This window comes from Hetaerina americana, unplaced genomic scaffold (assembly GCF_022747635.1).
Source record: "Hetaerina americana unplaced genomic scaffold, ioHetAmer1.1.p SCAF_5, whole genome shotgun sequence".
NCBI lineage: Eukaryota > Metazoa > Arthropoda > Insecta > Odonata > Calopterygidae > Hetaerina > Hetaerina americana.
Window position 1 is genome coordinate 90,273,759 of NW_027287095.1, and position 15,586 is coordinate 90,289,344.

At 36.8% G+C, this 15,586-nt stretch overlaps 1 protein-coding gene across 2 annotated transcripts; it reads left to right on the forward strand.

Annotated features, from left to right (window-relative positions):
• The first annotated feature begins 2,795 nt into the window (after positions 1 to 2,795).
• Slu7 (Pre-mRNA-splicing factor Slu7) lies at positions 2,796 to 14,256 on the forward strand. 2 transcript variants are annotated; one of them, XM_071591749.1, is made up of 11 exons: positions 2,796 to 3,040; positions 3,306 to 3,494; positions 3,664 to 3,775; positions 4,755 to 4,936; positions 5,046 to 5,087; positions 5,209 to 5,450; positions 6,433 to 6,739; positions 9,380 to 9,508; positions 10,012 to 10,254; positions 11,999 to 12,127; positions 13,463 to 14,256. In XM_071591749.1, the coding sequence occupies exons 1-11, from the start codon at positions 2,909 to 2,911 to the stop codon at positions 13,634 to 13,636; spliced, it is 1,881 nt and encodes a 626-aa protein (XP_071447850.1). In that variant the 5' UTR covers positions 2,796 to 2,908; the 3' UTR covers positions 13,637 to 14,256. The 2 variants fall into 2 exon arrangements, with proteins under 2 accessions (XP_071447850.1, XP_071447851.1); XM_071591750.1 differs by lacking the exon at positions 5,046 to 5,087.
• The last annotated feature ends 1,330 nt before the right edge of the window (positions 14,257 to 15,586 follow it).

A 15,586-nucleotide genomic window follows, 5' to 3' on the forward strand; every position in this document is an offset into this window, starting at 1 on the left:
CATCTTTGTAATCATCTCATCCGTGATCCATGGTTTCCTAGTCCTTTTAGTGTTAACGGTTCCAATAGTGTCTTTTACGGCTTTAGACAACCCTTCCTTGATCATTTCCCATTTTTCTTCGATAGTACTAAGCCCTTTACCAACCTTCAATATTTCCTCTACCGCCTGTTTGTATTCCTTCCTTTTCAACCCATTTAATGCTTCTACATTCCATTTTCTAACTCGCCGCCCCTGCCTTATCTTTTTGAAACGTACGCTACATTTCATAACAACTAAATTGTGGCCTGAGTCCGTATCCGCTCCCGGGAAGCTGTGGGAATTTATCACACTGTTCCTAAACCTGTGTCTAACCAGGATATAATCTAGCTGATACCTTTCTGAGTCACCTGGCATTTTCCATGTATACCTATGTCTTTTGTGGTGTCTAAACCAAGTGTTGGTGATGACTAGCCCCTGTCTCCTGCAGAACTCAACTGCTTTCTCCCCGCAGTCATTCCTCGTGCCTAAACCGTAGTCCCCCACCTTGTCACCATCTCTTCCTTCGCCTACCGTCGCATTACAATCCCCCATCACTATCAAATGTTTCCCTGCAGGAACACACGCGATCATGTCCTCTAACTGATCGTATATCCTATCGACCTCTTCTTCCTTATGGTTGCTCGGTGGCATGTATACCTGAATAATAACTAAGTTCGTCGGTTCTGCTTTTATCTCTACTAGTAGTATTCTATCCGTTACCTGCTCTATGTTGACTACGCTTCTTCCTACCTCTTCATTTAATACTATGGCAACCCCTCGTTGGCTCTCGTCCCCACCGCTGTTTATTATTCTATACTTATCACTCCAGTAATCCCCGCTATCTTTCCATCTCACCTCGCATAGACCTAAAATATCTATATTTCCCCTTTCCATCTTTCGCTTAACATTCTCCAATTTCCCTGTCCTCATCATTGTCCTAACATTCCACGTTCCTATTCTAACTAATTTGGTCTTCTTCTCCTGCGTCTTCTGTCCTGCTGCTGCTGGTTTTCCCTTGCAAGGGTTTCGTGGGATGACGACCGCCTCCCCAGCTGCCGGGCACGACACACGGCCGATTGGGCCGAGCCCCGTGGTTGCCAGGACTCAAAATATCTCTATTGCCCATCATAATTTTCTTGGGAATGATAATTGAGGTGGTTTCCCGTTGCCTTCCTCAATAGTGTTTTTAACGTGACACCATCACTTACTGGCCGCCCCACTGGGGTCAGACGCCATTGCAGCCGCCTCACTGAGGAACAGACGCTGCGTGGACTACCTTTCGTCTGGCTCCTAACCTTCGACCTATCTGGCATGGGTGACCCTACCAGGAGCAATAATTATTACTCCCGCCAGCACAGCTCTAGGGGTCATCGGAACGCACAAGCCCTTCCACCACGTCAAGGTTGTAGTCCGGGGAGGGATATATATATATATATATATATATATATATATATATATATATATATATATATATATATATATATATATATATATATATATATAATAAATTGGATAGTTGTGATAAATTGAAAGTGCAAGTTTCCATGAAAATATGTGGCCATTACCCTGTTACATCCACTAGCAGGGAATGTGACAGGGCCAATGTTGATTTACTCTTGCAAGTTCTTTTCTGGCACTCTTTCAGAAGAGGGCTTGGATAGGAAGGCAAGTAAAGTAGAAAGTTATGAGGCGACAACATGCTCCCAACAAGGAACAACTCGCATACAATTAAGCAAAGACATACATCAGGAGGACATGGGATGGTTGAGTTGGTAGCTCATGCCAAATTTTCAAATCGTTCAATGATGTAGTAGGCAATTAAAAATACATGATGAGCATAGCAGAGTAAAGGAAAGAAGTTACGGAAACACATATGGATGCACAGAAAGGAGAGGTAAATTTACTTGTTACATCTGGGATCCAAACCTTTCGCCTAGTCAGCAAAAGTTTTATGATACATTCATTCAACAATTGCAGAAATATGAAAGAGTAAATAAATGTATATAGACACAATTTTCACCTTTTTATAGCCCCTAACTTTATATCTATACAAATTGTAAATATGTGCATTGTGAATTGTTTTCTGATAGGTACATTTCTACAAAACTGTGGTGAACCTTAAACAAAATGCGTACACTGAGACAAATTATGAAGGTAACATATTTTCATAGAGTCTGCCGCATTTTTCTTTAAATATACTGTTAATAATAGCATCACAAATGATTACCTGCAGTAATTTTCTATAATGTCGTCTGTCCAATTTACCCCTCCATAATTTTTGAACATTTGTTGCAGCAGTGTGTAAGGTTTTCAAATACTGGCGTGTAATGTACCCTCTAAAATGCTTTTGAATACATCTTGCAGCGCAATAGTACAAAATTATTTTTCCCTGAGAAATTCTAGAAATATAAGAAATTGGTTGTGAGTATCAACAATGTCAGAAAATATTTTCATAAAGAATTTTGAAGCAGGCAAAATATTTCCTGTTAGCTTACTCATTTCTAGTATGTATATATTTATTTACATTGGATACATCATTCATAAATATGTGTATACTAGCCATTTACGCAAAAAGTAACGCTCCTCAGTACAATTTATGGGCTTCCATAGTATACAGACTTTGTCAATTACACAACTTGTAATATCGTCGATAAGGAAAATCCGTTCCTCGTTTAAACCTGGCTCTCTCAGAAGTCGAGTCTCGAATATTTTGATTCAACTCTCGACCCATATGTTAGATCGAAACAGTCGATATTTCCACAAATGTGTCCGATATATCAAGAAACTCTTTTAATGGAGGAAGCCCTGTTTCAGTTTGCAAACAAATTCTTCCACTTTTGATGGGTGTTGGTTTTAACACTCTTTTCGTCAATACTAGCCATAGTTAAAGATGGCGACGCTTAATCTACCAGTATCTGAAATCATTCGGAGTCGTGACACTTCGTCCGTCGAAGATGGTGAACCTAAAAAGAAATCCCGAGAGGACTGGAGAAAAGCTAAAGAACTTGAGGAGGCTCGAAAAGTTAGTCACTGTGGCCGATTGTTTTTATTTTTATGGAATAATTTATTTTCTGTCGTGGAAATGTACTCATCGGGATATGCATATGGCCATCGATTTAATTAGGTGTTTTTAAATTTACATTTATTATCCTCTCATCTCCCATACTATTAGTGCTGTGATAGTATGTAAATAAATTTGTGTTAATCCTTTTGACTTGCCTTATATTTGTATATCAACAAACCTATCTTAACCAATAAAATATTATGATGTCAACTCTCGTACTTAGGCCGGAACTGCTCCAGCCGCTGTCGACGAGGAGGGGAAGGATATTAATCCACACATTCCGCAATACATTTCTTCTGCACCCTGGTATTTTGGAGCCAAAGGGCCAACTTTAAAGCATCAGCGTCCACAGCCTGAACGGGAGAAGCAATTTAATCGACTTGACGAGTGGTACAAACGGGGAGTAGATACAGTGAGTTGGCATTTAGTAGTCAATAGCTTGGTTCACCCCAATTGTTCACTGTTCATTCTGCTACATGATTTAAATGGATAATATAACTGATAGTTCTTGCTTGAGTGATCTATATATGCATGATATACCTTGTAACAATCACTGAAGTACTTATGTCACATTTTTTCAGTCTAAAGTCGTAACTAAGTTTAGGAAGGGAGCATGTGAGAACTGCGGAGCGATGACGCATAAAAGAAAAGATTGCATGGAGAGACCAAGGAAAGTTGGGGCAAGATTCACAGGTGGGTTCACAATTGTTATGACTGGCTTATTTTAATGCATGATTCTACATTTTATCTGAGTTAAAATGCATACAAAAATATAGCAGAGTCAACATTAGGTAATGGAATAAATGCTTGTATTTCTTTAGACGATAGACAGAAATAATTCTTGTCATAGTTAAAAGTAATAAAACCCTGTGGTTATATTTTGAAGTAGATGAAACTGTCAATCCAACTTGGGTATGCAGTGGAATCACCTTCGAGTCCTGATGTTGGCATAAATGCAAATACTATCACGACAAGTTTTTGCTACCGAATTTCACATGCTCTTGGGCTTATTACCTTGTGAACCCCACTCTTGCTTGTGAATGAACGTCATATGGAGAGACCCTGGTTGGTTATCAATTACTCTTGCACAGTACCAGATTGAAAGGCAATTTAAACTGACTTCAGCTTAAACTTTTAAACGTTAGATTGCACTCTAATGCCAACACAATATGTACAAATCGCCTTGAAGGGCCTTGCAAAGGGATTTTAGGACATAGGGCATAAAATGCGCTGGAAGATTCTCATTCAATCGCATTTATTTGTTAAAATGCCAATTCATGGTGGCCTTACTCTGTAAAGAGAAAAAAAAGGTCTGTACAAAGTCAAGTGTGTGAGTTGTTTATAATTTTGACTACCCACTAACACACCTTTTCAATAAAGGAATGAATGAATGATATTAAAGTAATGTGGCAGCTATATTAAATAACAATGCATTTTCACTTGCATGATAACTCTACTGAGTACAAGTACTTCCACTTTTATAATTGTTCATGGTCTTTGTTCTTCTTATAAAATTTGTTTGATTGAATTTCTTCTGATTTTGTGTCGTTAAATGGAGTATATATTGAGATGATCTTTTTTATGATTTTTCCCCGGTATTTGAAATGTATAAAGGGCAATTTGTTAAAAAATGCTATTTTTATCATTTAATGTTTATTTCGTTGTCCATTAGGAGCCCAAATTGCTCCAGATGAATTTATGCAGCCCGAGTTGGCTGTTGACTACGATGGGAAACGAGATAGGTGGAATGGGTACGACCCGAGTGAGCACAAGGCAATAATCGAGGAATATCAGAAAATTGAAGAAGCCAAGAGGGAATTGAAAGCAGAAAAACTTAAATCTGGAGAAGTAGAGGTGATGATTTCCTTTTTTTAACATGTGAAATTACTTTTAGTTTTTTTTTTTCAAGTGAACATTATTTATGGTTGAAAAACAAGTCTTTAAATTCAGCTCACATTTCCAGAACAATTGCAGCCCTGAATCCATAACAAGCCTCAATACCAATGTATGTGATATGACATAAATTATTACACTCTACATTTTTAGTTGCCATTTGGTGTTTTTTTTTAAATCAAATATTGATTTTTAGTCGACACCGGATATTGCATTTTTTATATTTGTTTCAGGATGAAGCCGTCACTGAGGAAGTTGGGCAAAGTGCAGATGATGAGGATAAATATGTGGATGAAGTTGATATGCCTGGGACAAAGGTTGACAGTAAACAGCGAATCACTGTGCGAAATTTGAGAATTCGAGAAGACACTGCCAAATATTTGCGAAACCTCGATCCAAATTCAGCATACTATGACCCCAAAACACGGTCAATGAGGGACAACCCGTATAAAAACACTGGGGACAAAGAAGCAGAGTGAGTGAAGAAATCAGTTTTAGAAATCCAAGTGTTTGGGTTGAATTGGTCCTGCATCCATTTCTTCAATAGAGCATTCATAGTTAATTTTGAGAAAAATATCGGTGTCCATAAATTCATCCCCAATGAAACATGGAACAGAAGTGCTTGTATCATAGTGTACCATGTTAAGTCAAAATAGTTGAGAATCCCCTATTATTATTTACAAATACATTTTAAGTATAAATTTTGATTGCTTTTATGGGACTAAAATGGCCTAGCCATGAAACATTGAGGTTTTCATTGCTACCTACTCTCATTCATTGTTTTCTTGCTATGTTGCAAGTTTAGCTTTCTGAGGAAAGTGCATTCTGCCATTCTCTTGATGACAGTTCTTTGCTCTTGTGAATAATTTCCAGCCAATTTATGAGAGTTAAAATATATTTAACTCTCATAAAATGGCTGGGAAAAATGTACCCTCCATTTCTAAAAACACTTAAATTTATCACACTGAATGAAAAAACAGAGCTTCCATGCTTATATCCGTTTATATCACGATCATATTTTCCATATATTTTGAATATCTATGTTTTTCAATCATCTATGCCACATCATGCGTCCAATAGCGCAGATAATTGAGAGTTAATTGCAATTAAGTGGGCTTTTTTGGAATAAAGTAACAAAAATTGTTTGATGGCAGCCTGGGTGACATCCTTACCAGGTAACCGTGAGGTCACAGCCTTGTTTCCTACCTAGAGCTGGTGTTTTTGTAGTTTCTTTTTCATTTTTAACATTTTTTGTGTGGTTAAATGTGAGAGAGGCCCTAATTTTGCTCTAAAAAATAAAGATGCCTACGACCAATCTTAGGATTGAATGACCAATGACCATCTTCAATAGCGTTAACCTTTTTCAAACCTAAATACTTATGGTGGCCTGATTTTTTATTTACTTATACGTTCAATGGTTTTGCCTTTCCATGTTTGTATGACCTGTGACGCAACAGTGTGGACTATGCCGGTGAGAACTTTGTTCGGTTCACTGGGGACACAACCAAGCATGCAGCTGCGCAGCTGTTTGCTTGGGAAGCGTACGAGAAGGGCGTGGACGTGCACCTGCTGGCTGAGCCCACCAAGCTGCAGATGTTGCAGAGGGAGTATGAGCGTCGGAAGGAGGAGTTCAAGGGCCACGTCCAGGAGAGCGTCCTTCAGTGCTATGGCGGTGAGGAGCACCTCCAGGCACCTCCAAAGACCCTCCTGCTGGCCCAGACAGAGGAGTATGTGGAGTACTCACGCTATGGGAAAGTCATCAAGGTTGGTGCAGGCATTTAGGCATGGATAGGGCTTTATGTTGGGGGTCATTAGGGTCTGAATTGCATGGTTGATCCTGATTGTCTGGGTATACAATTGTTCCCTATTTTTCATTAATTCTATTATTATAATCATGCAGATCCTAGGTAAAGATTAATTGGGTGAATTCAAGATCTGATTTTCTTGAAAAGATTTGGATATCCTGATTCCCTGTCATCCTTGCTACTTGTATCATGTCAGGTCGCCTGTGAAAAAGTTGGTATCGTGTTTTCATATTCCATACAAGTTTTATCTTTTCTAGTAAATACTAATTGTAATTTTAAGTTCAAAGTAGTTAGTGGATGATTGGTACTGCTAATTATTGCAACCAATGTAGATTAAGTAGGTACTTTTTCTGTAAAAATTGTCGTTCTTCTGTGTAACCAAAGCTCCAACACAGATGTCCTTTTTTTAACAAGTAGGATAGTTTTGTGAGTGCATTTATCATTTCACTTTCATCAGTAATGTCTTTTCATCAGTAGAAACAATATGTTTTCCATATTTAATTTATTTATTTTGCATTGGTCCAAAAACACCACTTCGACCTTTACATCAGACTGTGAATAATAACATAACAATTAGACTCAAGGTAACGAACTTGAGGACAGTTCTGCTATTGCCATGGCTTTTAATGACTTTTTCACTTCTCACCAGTCACCCAACGTGACTAAACAAAGCTTTCATAGACAAACATCAAGCCAATGTAATTCCCTATTTCTCCACCCATGCTCTGACATTGAATTAACTAATATCTTAAACAAAATGGGAAATAAGTACACCTCTGGTCCAGATGGCATTCCTTTTATCATCATTAAAAAATCCTTTGATGTCATTAAACCCCCTCTATTATTCTTAGTCAATGAATCTCTTAGGCTTGGTCAGTTTCCATCATCTCTTAAAAGCACCAAAGTCATCCCCCTTTATAAAGGTAAAGGAAATAAACAGCACATGAGTTCTTATCGTCCAATATCTATACTCAATCAATTCGGTAAAATTTTTGAATTAGTGTTTTATTCTCAATTAATATCATACCTGGAATTGCACAAACTGTTATCAACCTACCAGCATGGATTTAGAAAATCCATGTCCACTACCACTGCTACCTACCATTGTATAAACAAAATATTGTCTGACCTAGACAATAAACTGGAATCTCTTGTTTTATTATTTGATTTCTCCAAGGCCTTTGATTGTGTCAATCACCATATGTTATTGCTGAAACTTCAAGAATCTGGCATAAGAGGTACTCCATATAATTGGATTAAATCTTATCTAAGCAACAGACAACAGAGTGTAAGTGTTACAAAAGATGGAATATCTCCTGTATCGCCTGCAAAAACAATATCCTGCGGGGTTCCCCAGGGATCTGTTCTTGGCCCAGTGTTTTTTCTCATATACATAAATGACCTCCCAAGGATGCTTAATTCTGTACCTAATACACTTCCCATCCTGTATGCCGATGACACAAATGTCTTAGTGTCTGCCTCTTCAATCAACGACCTTGTATCAAGTGCTAACAATACTATCCACCTTTTGCAAGAGTGGTGTGATCGTAATTTTCTTCATATTAATAAGGAAAAAACAAATTTAATATACTTTGTAAATAAAAATAAGCCTCTGACAGATATTTCAGTGTCTTTTGACAATGTGATTATTCCAAGGAGTGATAATGCCTCCTTCCTGGGTGTTGCCCTGGATAGTAGACTAAACTGGGAAAGCCATATTTCTAGTTTATGCCGAAAACTCTGTTCAGCGTGCTATTTGGTACGTTCTATCAGGTAAACTGTAAATAATGAAGTTCTTATGTCCATCTATTATGGTGAGTTTTATGCCCACGTAATTTTTAGTATTCTTTTTTGGGGCCCATTACCCTGTGCTCATGTTGTATTTAAAATCCAAAAGACGATACTCAGACTAATGTGCAATGCACCCCTCAGAGCTCCTTGTCGCCCCCTTTTCAAAAAACTTTGTATTCTCCCTCTTCCCTGTGTGTATATGCTAAGTGCTATTGTTTATGCTAAACGCCATATCTCATTATATACCACTAACAATAGCATTCACAATCATTATACCAGGACCTGCAGTCATCTATATGTGAACTTCATCAGAACTTGCAAGTCCACTTTTTCCCCTCATAACATGGGACTCTTATTATATAATAACCTTCCTCTGGTTATCAAGAGCATAGAAAAAATGTCAACCTTTAAATTCAAAGTGAGGGACTTTTTCATGCGACACTTATTCTACACTATTGATGAGTTTCTGAATATGTAACAATGTATTGTATTTTATGTTAAGATCTTTGACGTGCCGTATATCTTGGAACATGAATGTACCCAGATCCTCAGGCAAATAAATAAATAAATAGACGTACACCGAAGCCATAAGTGGAGGAAAAACCACCTAGGTAGGAATCGAACCCGCAACCTCTGGATAGGCAGGTGAGGACATAACCCCACCGCCACTGGTGTCGACCAATTTTATGTTATCATTAAAGTATGGAGTCCATCTCTTCTTCAAGTTGTTTAATTATGAAGGTGACTTAGTGGGGAACGTATCATAACAGAGTTCCATACTAACTAAGAATTATTTTTATTGTTATAGGGGCAGGAGAAACAAGTCATCCGGTCAAAATATGAAGAGGACGTGTACATGAACAACCACTCATCCGTGTGGGGCTCTTTTTGGCACAATGGGTCTTGGGGCTACGAGTGTTGCCATTCATTTGTCAAGGTAGGTTTCTGCTGGTGCTGTTCAAGAATGTACTTAAGGAGGGAGTGCAGGCTCCAACTCATCCATTCATGATTGTCCTTCATTGAGGCTTAGATTAATTAAAAGGTCCATTTTACATCCTGAAAACAGTCCTATTGAAAATGGTGCTGATGGTAATCAATACTATCATTAAACTTCTTCTTGGCTGAATTTGGTGATAATAATCCTGATCTCAAAGTGAACAAGTTTTCTTTGTATACTTAGTTGCTGCTTTGAAAGTTTTAATGAGTTGCAAAAGAAAAATGATATTTCTTCAAAATGTCATCCATTTTTTATCATTTATTCATCAACTACTCCTTATGTTTAAATCGAATATACTCTGTCCATCATTAAGCTGTATTTTATTAAAAGTTTTTGGCACAAACTTATAAAAAACTCTCAGAAATCCTGGCATTGGAAAAAGCCAGTAAGTAAGTGCTCTGGGGTCCAGCCCATCCTTCATCTTGAGCAATTCCTCTTTTCAGAATTCCTATTGCACTGGGGAAGCTGGCAGGGCCATAAACACGCCTGACATAGCCACTTCAAGCACTTCAGCCACTGGGGAATCGTCATGGGCTGCCAGTAGGTTGGCTGAGGCTCCATCAACTTCACAGCAAGAAATTCCCAGTGAAAACATTCCGACGGCCAAAGCTTCCAAGTTGAATAAGCATGAAGAGTCATCTTCATCATCTTCTTCATCATCTTCATCATCTTCGTCGTCATCAGAGGTAAATAAAAGAATGTAGAATAATGATGCATTTAAGTCGGAATGAAACTATGGTATGAATCAATTTTGAGAACTGAATTGAAAATTGCGGCGTAAAAGCCAGATAGAATAAATTAAAATAGCTTTCACTATGAGAACCAGAAAAGCTCATTAATAATTTTCAGATTCATGCAAAATCACAGCGATGCATGGTTGTAAGAGCATTTTTCACATTCTTAAGAAATTTCTCGGTTGTACACAATGAATGTATTTCTGTTTTTTCGCTTTGACTGTTAGAGATTGTGGTACTTGGGTCATTGCCGCTTTGTGTCTTAGATTACCTCTGGCCACATTCATCAACATGTTGTGGGTCCTTATCGAGGTCTCCTGGAGAAAAACTCTCTCTTTATCTTTTGTCACACGGGTAATGGTGACTTGGTGAAGGGAGTGGGGTATGGCGTAGACATGTTGAGGCGAGACAAATGATCTCCCTGCAGCAAGTTTGATAATGTCTCAATACAGGTTTTTTTACTCTGCAACGATTTTTTTAAATCCGTGCTTCCTACTATGAAAGCAGTTACTGTATTTCTGGGCCCATGAGGCACACTTTTTTTTAACTGCAGAATGTGCTCTAAAATCAGTCTGCATCTAATGGGCCGAGGGTTAATGGGTATAACTTTGACCCATAAGCGCAAACCAATTAGTTGGAAAAATAATTACTATTATGTATTTCTTTCCCATATCAGGCAAAGAAAATAGTTAATTCTAGAAAAAGAAAACAGTGATATTCTCTGAATTACAAATTAAGAGAATATCACTGTTTTGAATCTGTAGTAAGCAACAGAAATTTAAATTTTTCGTTGAAAGTACTTCCTGAAAGAATTTGTTATATTCATGTAGCAGCTAATTTTTTAATACAACAATTCAGTTTTATGTGTATAAAGTGTTAACACCAAAATAATTTCATCTTTTTCATCTCATTCAAGAATTTTTCATAAATTCTAACCTGAAAAATCATGGTCCGGTAAATACAGTATTCAGTCTGAACTGTTCAGAAAGGGGTAAGTCGAAGGATAAACACACAATAGTTATTACTTTATGATTCAGAATATATTTATTTTTTCTCGAATTAATATCCTTTCTTGGAACACATTTGTCTGAGAAAGTGCTCCCGTTCTGTTTAATTCATATTCTGGCCATAGAGATTTAATAGAAGAGTTGAGGTAGAGTTATGAGGATAGTCTGAAAAGTTTCTTGCCTAACAATTAAACAAGACATTTGTATTTTGTTTCATTTTTATTTTTTCAACATAGTCTCCTTTTTAAGTAGATAAAATTTTCCAGCAATGATCTTAACTTTTATCCTTTCCAAATAGTTGATGTCATTTTTTGCAAAATAGACATTTACATATGTAATAACTTCCTTGTCTGATGAAAATCTCTGTCCTCCATGTGAAACTTTGAGCTTAGGAAACAGTAAAAAGTCTCTGAAGGTCAGATGTGATGAATACTGTAAGTGGTCAACCAATTCAAAGTGGAATTGGTGAATTTTAGCCATGGCAACTTTTGAAGTGTGAGCAGGTGTGTTGTTCTGATGGAAAAGCGCTTTCTTCTTCTTCAAATGTGGTTGATTTTTTACTAATTTTTGTTTGTTTAGCTTACGCGTGCCCAATTCTTCAGTCAGTATATTACAAACACATTCTTTCGATGTGCCCATGGCCTTTATGAATTTGTAGAAAATAGTGATGATTGTGTAATGCATTTCAGGATGACTCCGAGGAGGAAAGGCGAAAGAAAAAGAAGAAGAGGAAGAGAATGAAGAAGAGGGCACAGAAGGAGAAGAGGAAATTGAAGAAGAAGGGCAAGCAAGACGACCCAGACGACAAACTGAAAAAGGTCAGAAAACAGTGTAATAGAATATACTGCTTATTTGCACTTTTCTAGGGAGTCCAGAAAAAAAGTATAAAATGCTGGAAAATGCAAATAGTTGGAAATGGAGAATCTTCACCATTAAAAATGTTCTCTTTTTGCCTCGTCTCTCTTTTTCCAAACAGGATAATGTTTATGTTCTGGAATAACCGGGGGGAAACTTAATGCATGAGAATCTGAGCTAACTTTTTGTTCGACTAGTGCAAACATTTTACCAACTAATATATTTCTTAAGAAAATAAAATTATTTTTGATTAAATGTAGTTTGAATGGAATAAAGCAAGTTTCAATATTTTTTTAATATTCAGGAGTCCATCTCTGTTATATCTCTTGCATTGAGGCAGTGCAAATGATTTCAGATATCAGTCACCAGCTCTTGTGCTTTTCAAGCTTCAGCGTGTTTGCATCAAAGTCATTTTCATTCCTAATAATTTCAATTTATGTGCAATATGGATAATCCTCCCTCGGGTGTTTTTACCACGTGTAAATTACTCTGAAATTGAGGGTTTTAGGGAAACTATTGAAAAAGCAATTTTTCAATGTTTACTTAATGTTTAAAAATCTTTTCTTTTTTGTCTGTGTATTTTCTCTTGAGTTCATTGGAATGAACTGAGTCAATTGCTTTGCTCCTCAAGCTGTGGCAAGATTCTCCTCTCTGGCTGTGCTGTCTCAGCTCTATGCCAGTATCTTCACCTAGTATAAATGCCAGTTGGGAATTTATTCATTCTATCATTGGTTCCAAGCATTCTGTATTACGACCTGATACAATTCTATGGCTTTCTATTGGTAGATTTCTTTCATTGCACCTTGATTGCTATTCTAAAAGGAATAACCTATAACCTAGGGTCATAGTAACCAAAAATAATGGTTATCGTTCGACTGGGTTGCAGTTTATGAGAATTTTTGTGAGCCAGTCGCTATTTCCTATTCTAATTGCTGAAAGAACCACATTTCTATGATTGCTTTGGAAAAACATGATCAATTTGTTGTCGCCATGATTCAAAATTGCAGCCATTATGAATATTTTTTTCTGATTTTGGTGTATTTAGAACAAGATTGTTTGCAATGCGAATATTTTAGATTCTAATCAAATAATTTTTATGGAAAAAATTCAATTAGTTAAAGGCAGCCGTGTTGTATTTTTATAAATGCTATTCATGAAAATAAATCAAAGACAATATTTTTATTGATATTAAGATTAAAAGGACAAACTGTAGTAAAAGTCAAGAAACCAATGCAAAAAACTGCATGCAAATGTCGGAAACTAGAAAGTGTTGTAAAAATGTTGTTCTCTTCCCTCAGGCTTTGAAGAAAGAAGATCAAATGCAAGCTGATGCAGACCGTCTTTTGGCAACAGATGAAAGGAAGCGTCCTTATAACAGCATGTATGAAGCTAAAGCACCGACAACAGAAGAAATGGAAGCATATTTGATGAAGAGGAAGAGGGATGAGGACCCTATGGCACAATTCATGTGATGAGCTATTGGGGCCGTCTATGCCTGAAACTACCATTTGCCCAAATTTTATTAGGGAATGTATATATGAATGAAACTATTGATCTTTGCATTGTAATAAATCTGAAAAATTCTCATAAAATCATGATACAGCCATTTGCTCTCTCCAAAATCAACCCTCGTGAAAATCATTTTGGCAAATTAGATGTCTACAGAAGTGTACTTATTACAGTTATCCTTCCTCGCCTTCAATGATAAGGGTGCTAGAGTACATTTTCTGGAGGTCTCAGAGCCCTGGGAATTGCTAGAAATGTGAAGGCTGACTCAGTTGTTAAGGAACGATTCATTGGCCTGAATGCCGGTGACCTAGAGTCTTTGGCTGAAGATCTTTTGAAAGTAGCATAAAGAATATATCCCAAAAGCAATGGATTGAAACTGGTTGGATGACTACTGGGTACAAGATATGCATCATATAACCAGTGACTTTTGACCAGTCAGAAGTCCACAAGGGAAGAGGTTGCCATCACACTGTTGAAAATAGGGCACTGTGCTCTGAAAAACTCATACCTCTTTGCTTAAGATAAAACTCCACCTCTGTGAATACTGTGATGTCCGAATGACCATGTTCAAATATAGCAGACTTTGTGGGAAGCTTCTTTGATATTTTACGTTTTGATTTTTATCATTTACTTTATAAATATTTTCTAAAATAGCAAAAACTTTAAATCAGTATGAAATGAAATAAATACTATCATTGTATATTAATAATTAAATAACCTACTTCTTTTAATGCAGCATGAAATTTGTGGATTAAGTGTAAAATTAGTTAAAGAAATACTTCTTAACATGAATATGAGTCTACATGAAAATAATTATGAATTACTTTTCTTAGGGGAGGGATTATTTCAGAAGCAATAAATTCACTAACAAATACAATGACGCATTCCTAGTTCCTCTCTCTGCTGCACTTGTAGTATTGGCAAGCCTAACAAGTGAAGTATTTAATTATTATGAAACAATGTTTTTATATAGCAAGGATAAATAATTTTATTTGGAAATGGAGTCTGCTTCTTTTTTTGGACTTTGTGCCGACTCCACCTTTAAGGGTATAGCGGGATAAGATGGTAAAATCTGAACTCAGCTGGATTCTTATTTGGGATCAGGCACTTGAAAGTAAATATTTAGGAATCCCTTTAGCCAAATTTTTAACTCCCTAGTTGGCCCCAGGGGTCTCCTATCGAAAAAAATGTGTTTTTTCAAAAAACATTTTTCCTGAGCTATCCTTTGCTTTTAAAAATATGAAAATATTCATGAACTTGCATTTTAATGCTCAAAAATATTCTGATTTTTTTCAGATTTTTTAAATCAAAATAGAGCTCAGGAAAAATATTTGAATTTTTCAAAGAATTTTTAGGTTATGCAATCTGTGCACGCGAGTATACTAAATACGGCGAGCCATTGCTGTGAGTGAGCTGAACTGAAATGCAGTTGAGTTAATGTGCTAAAAACATGGGGGAAAACACCAAAAAATGGGTTTTTTCAAATATTGAGGATGTTCTGGAGAGAAAATGGCAAATCTGACCCCTCCATTAAAAAGAACCGGAAAAAAAACACGAAAAGTAATTATTTAGAAGTTTGCCGAAAATTACCTACATTCAATGCGCTGAGTGCTATAGCCTTTGATTCAAACTCAAGACTCCACAGCAATGGCAAGTAAATGGAAAATCAAAGCTTCTTCATAATCAATACTTGATGGTTCATTGCACAGAAATTGCTGTTACATTGGATAATCAAGCAGCTGTGAATTAATATGTTTTTCTGAGAGTTCTAAAGTGTCATTGTTGGGAATACGAGTAGGGTGAGTTGTAGGAGCTATGACAGAACTTAGAGAATAAGAAATAAGGTGTGTAGACTCTGTGACTGGTACTCTATCTCTATTTTTGTGATGAAGCATACTGTGTCTGCAAACAAT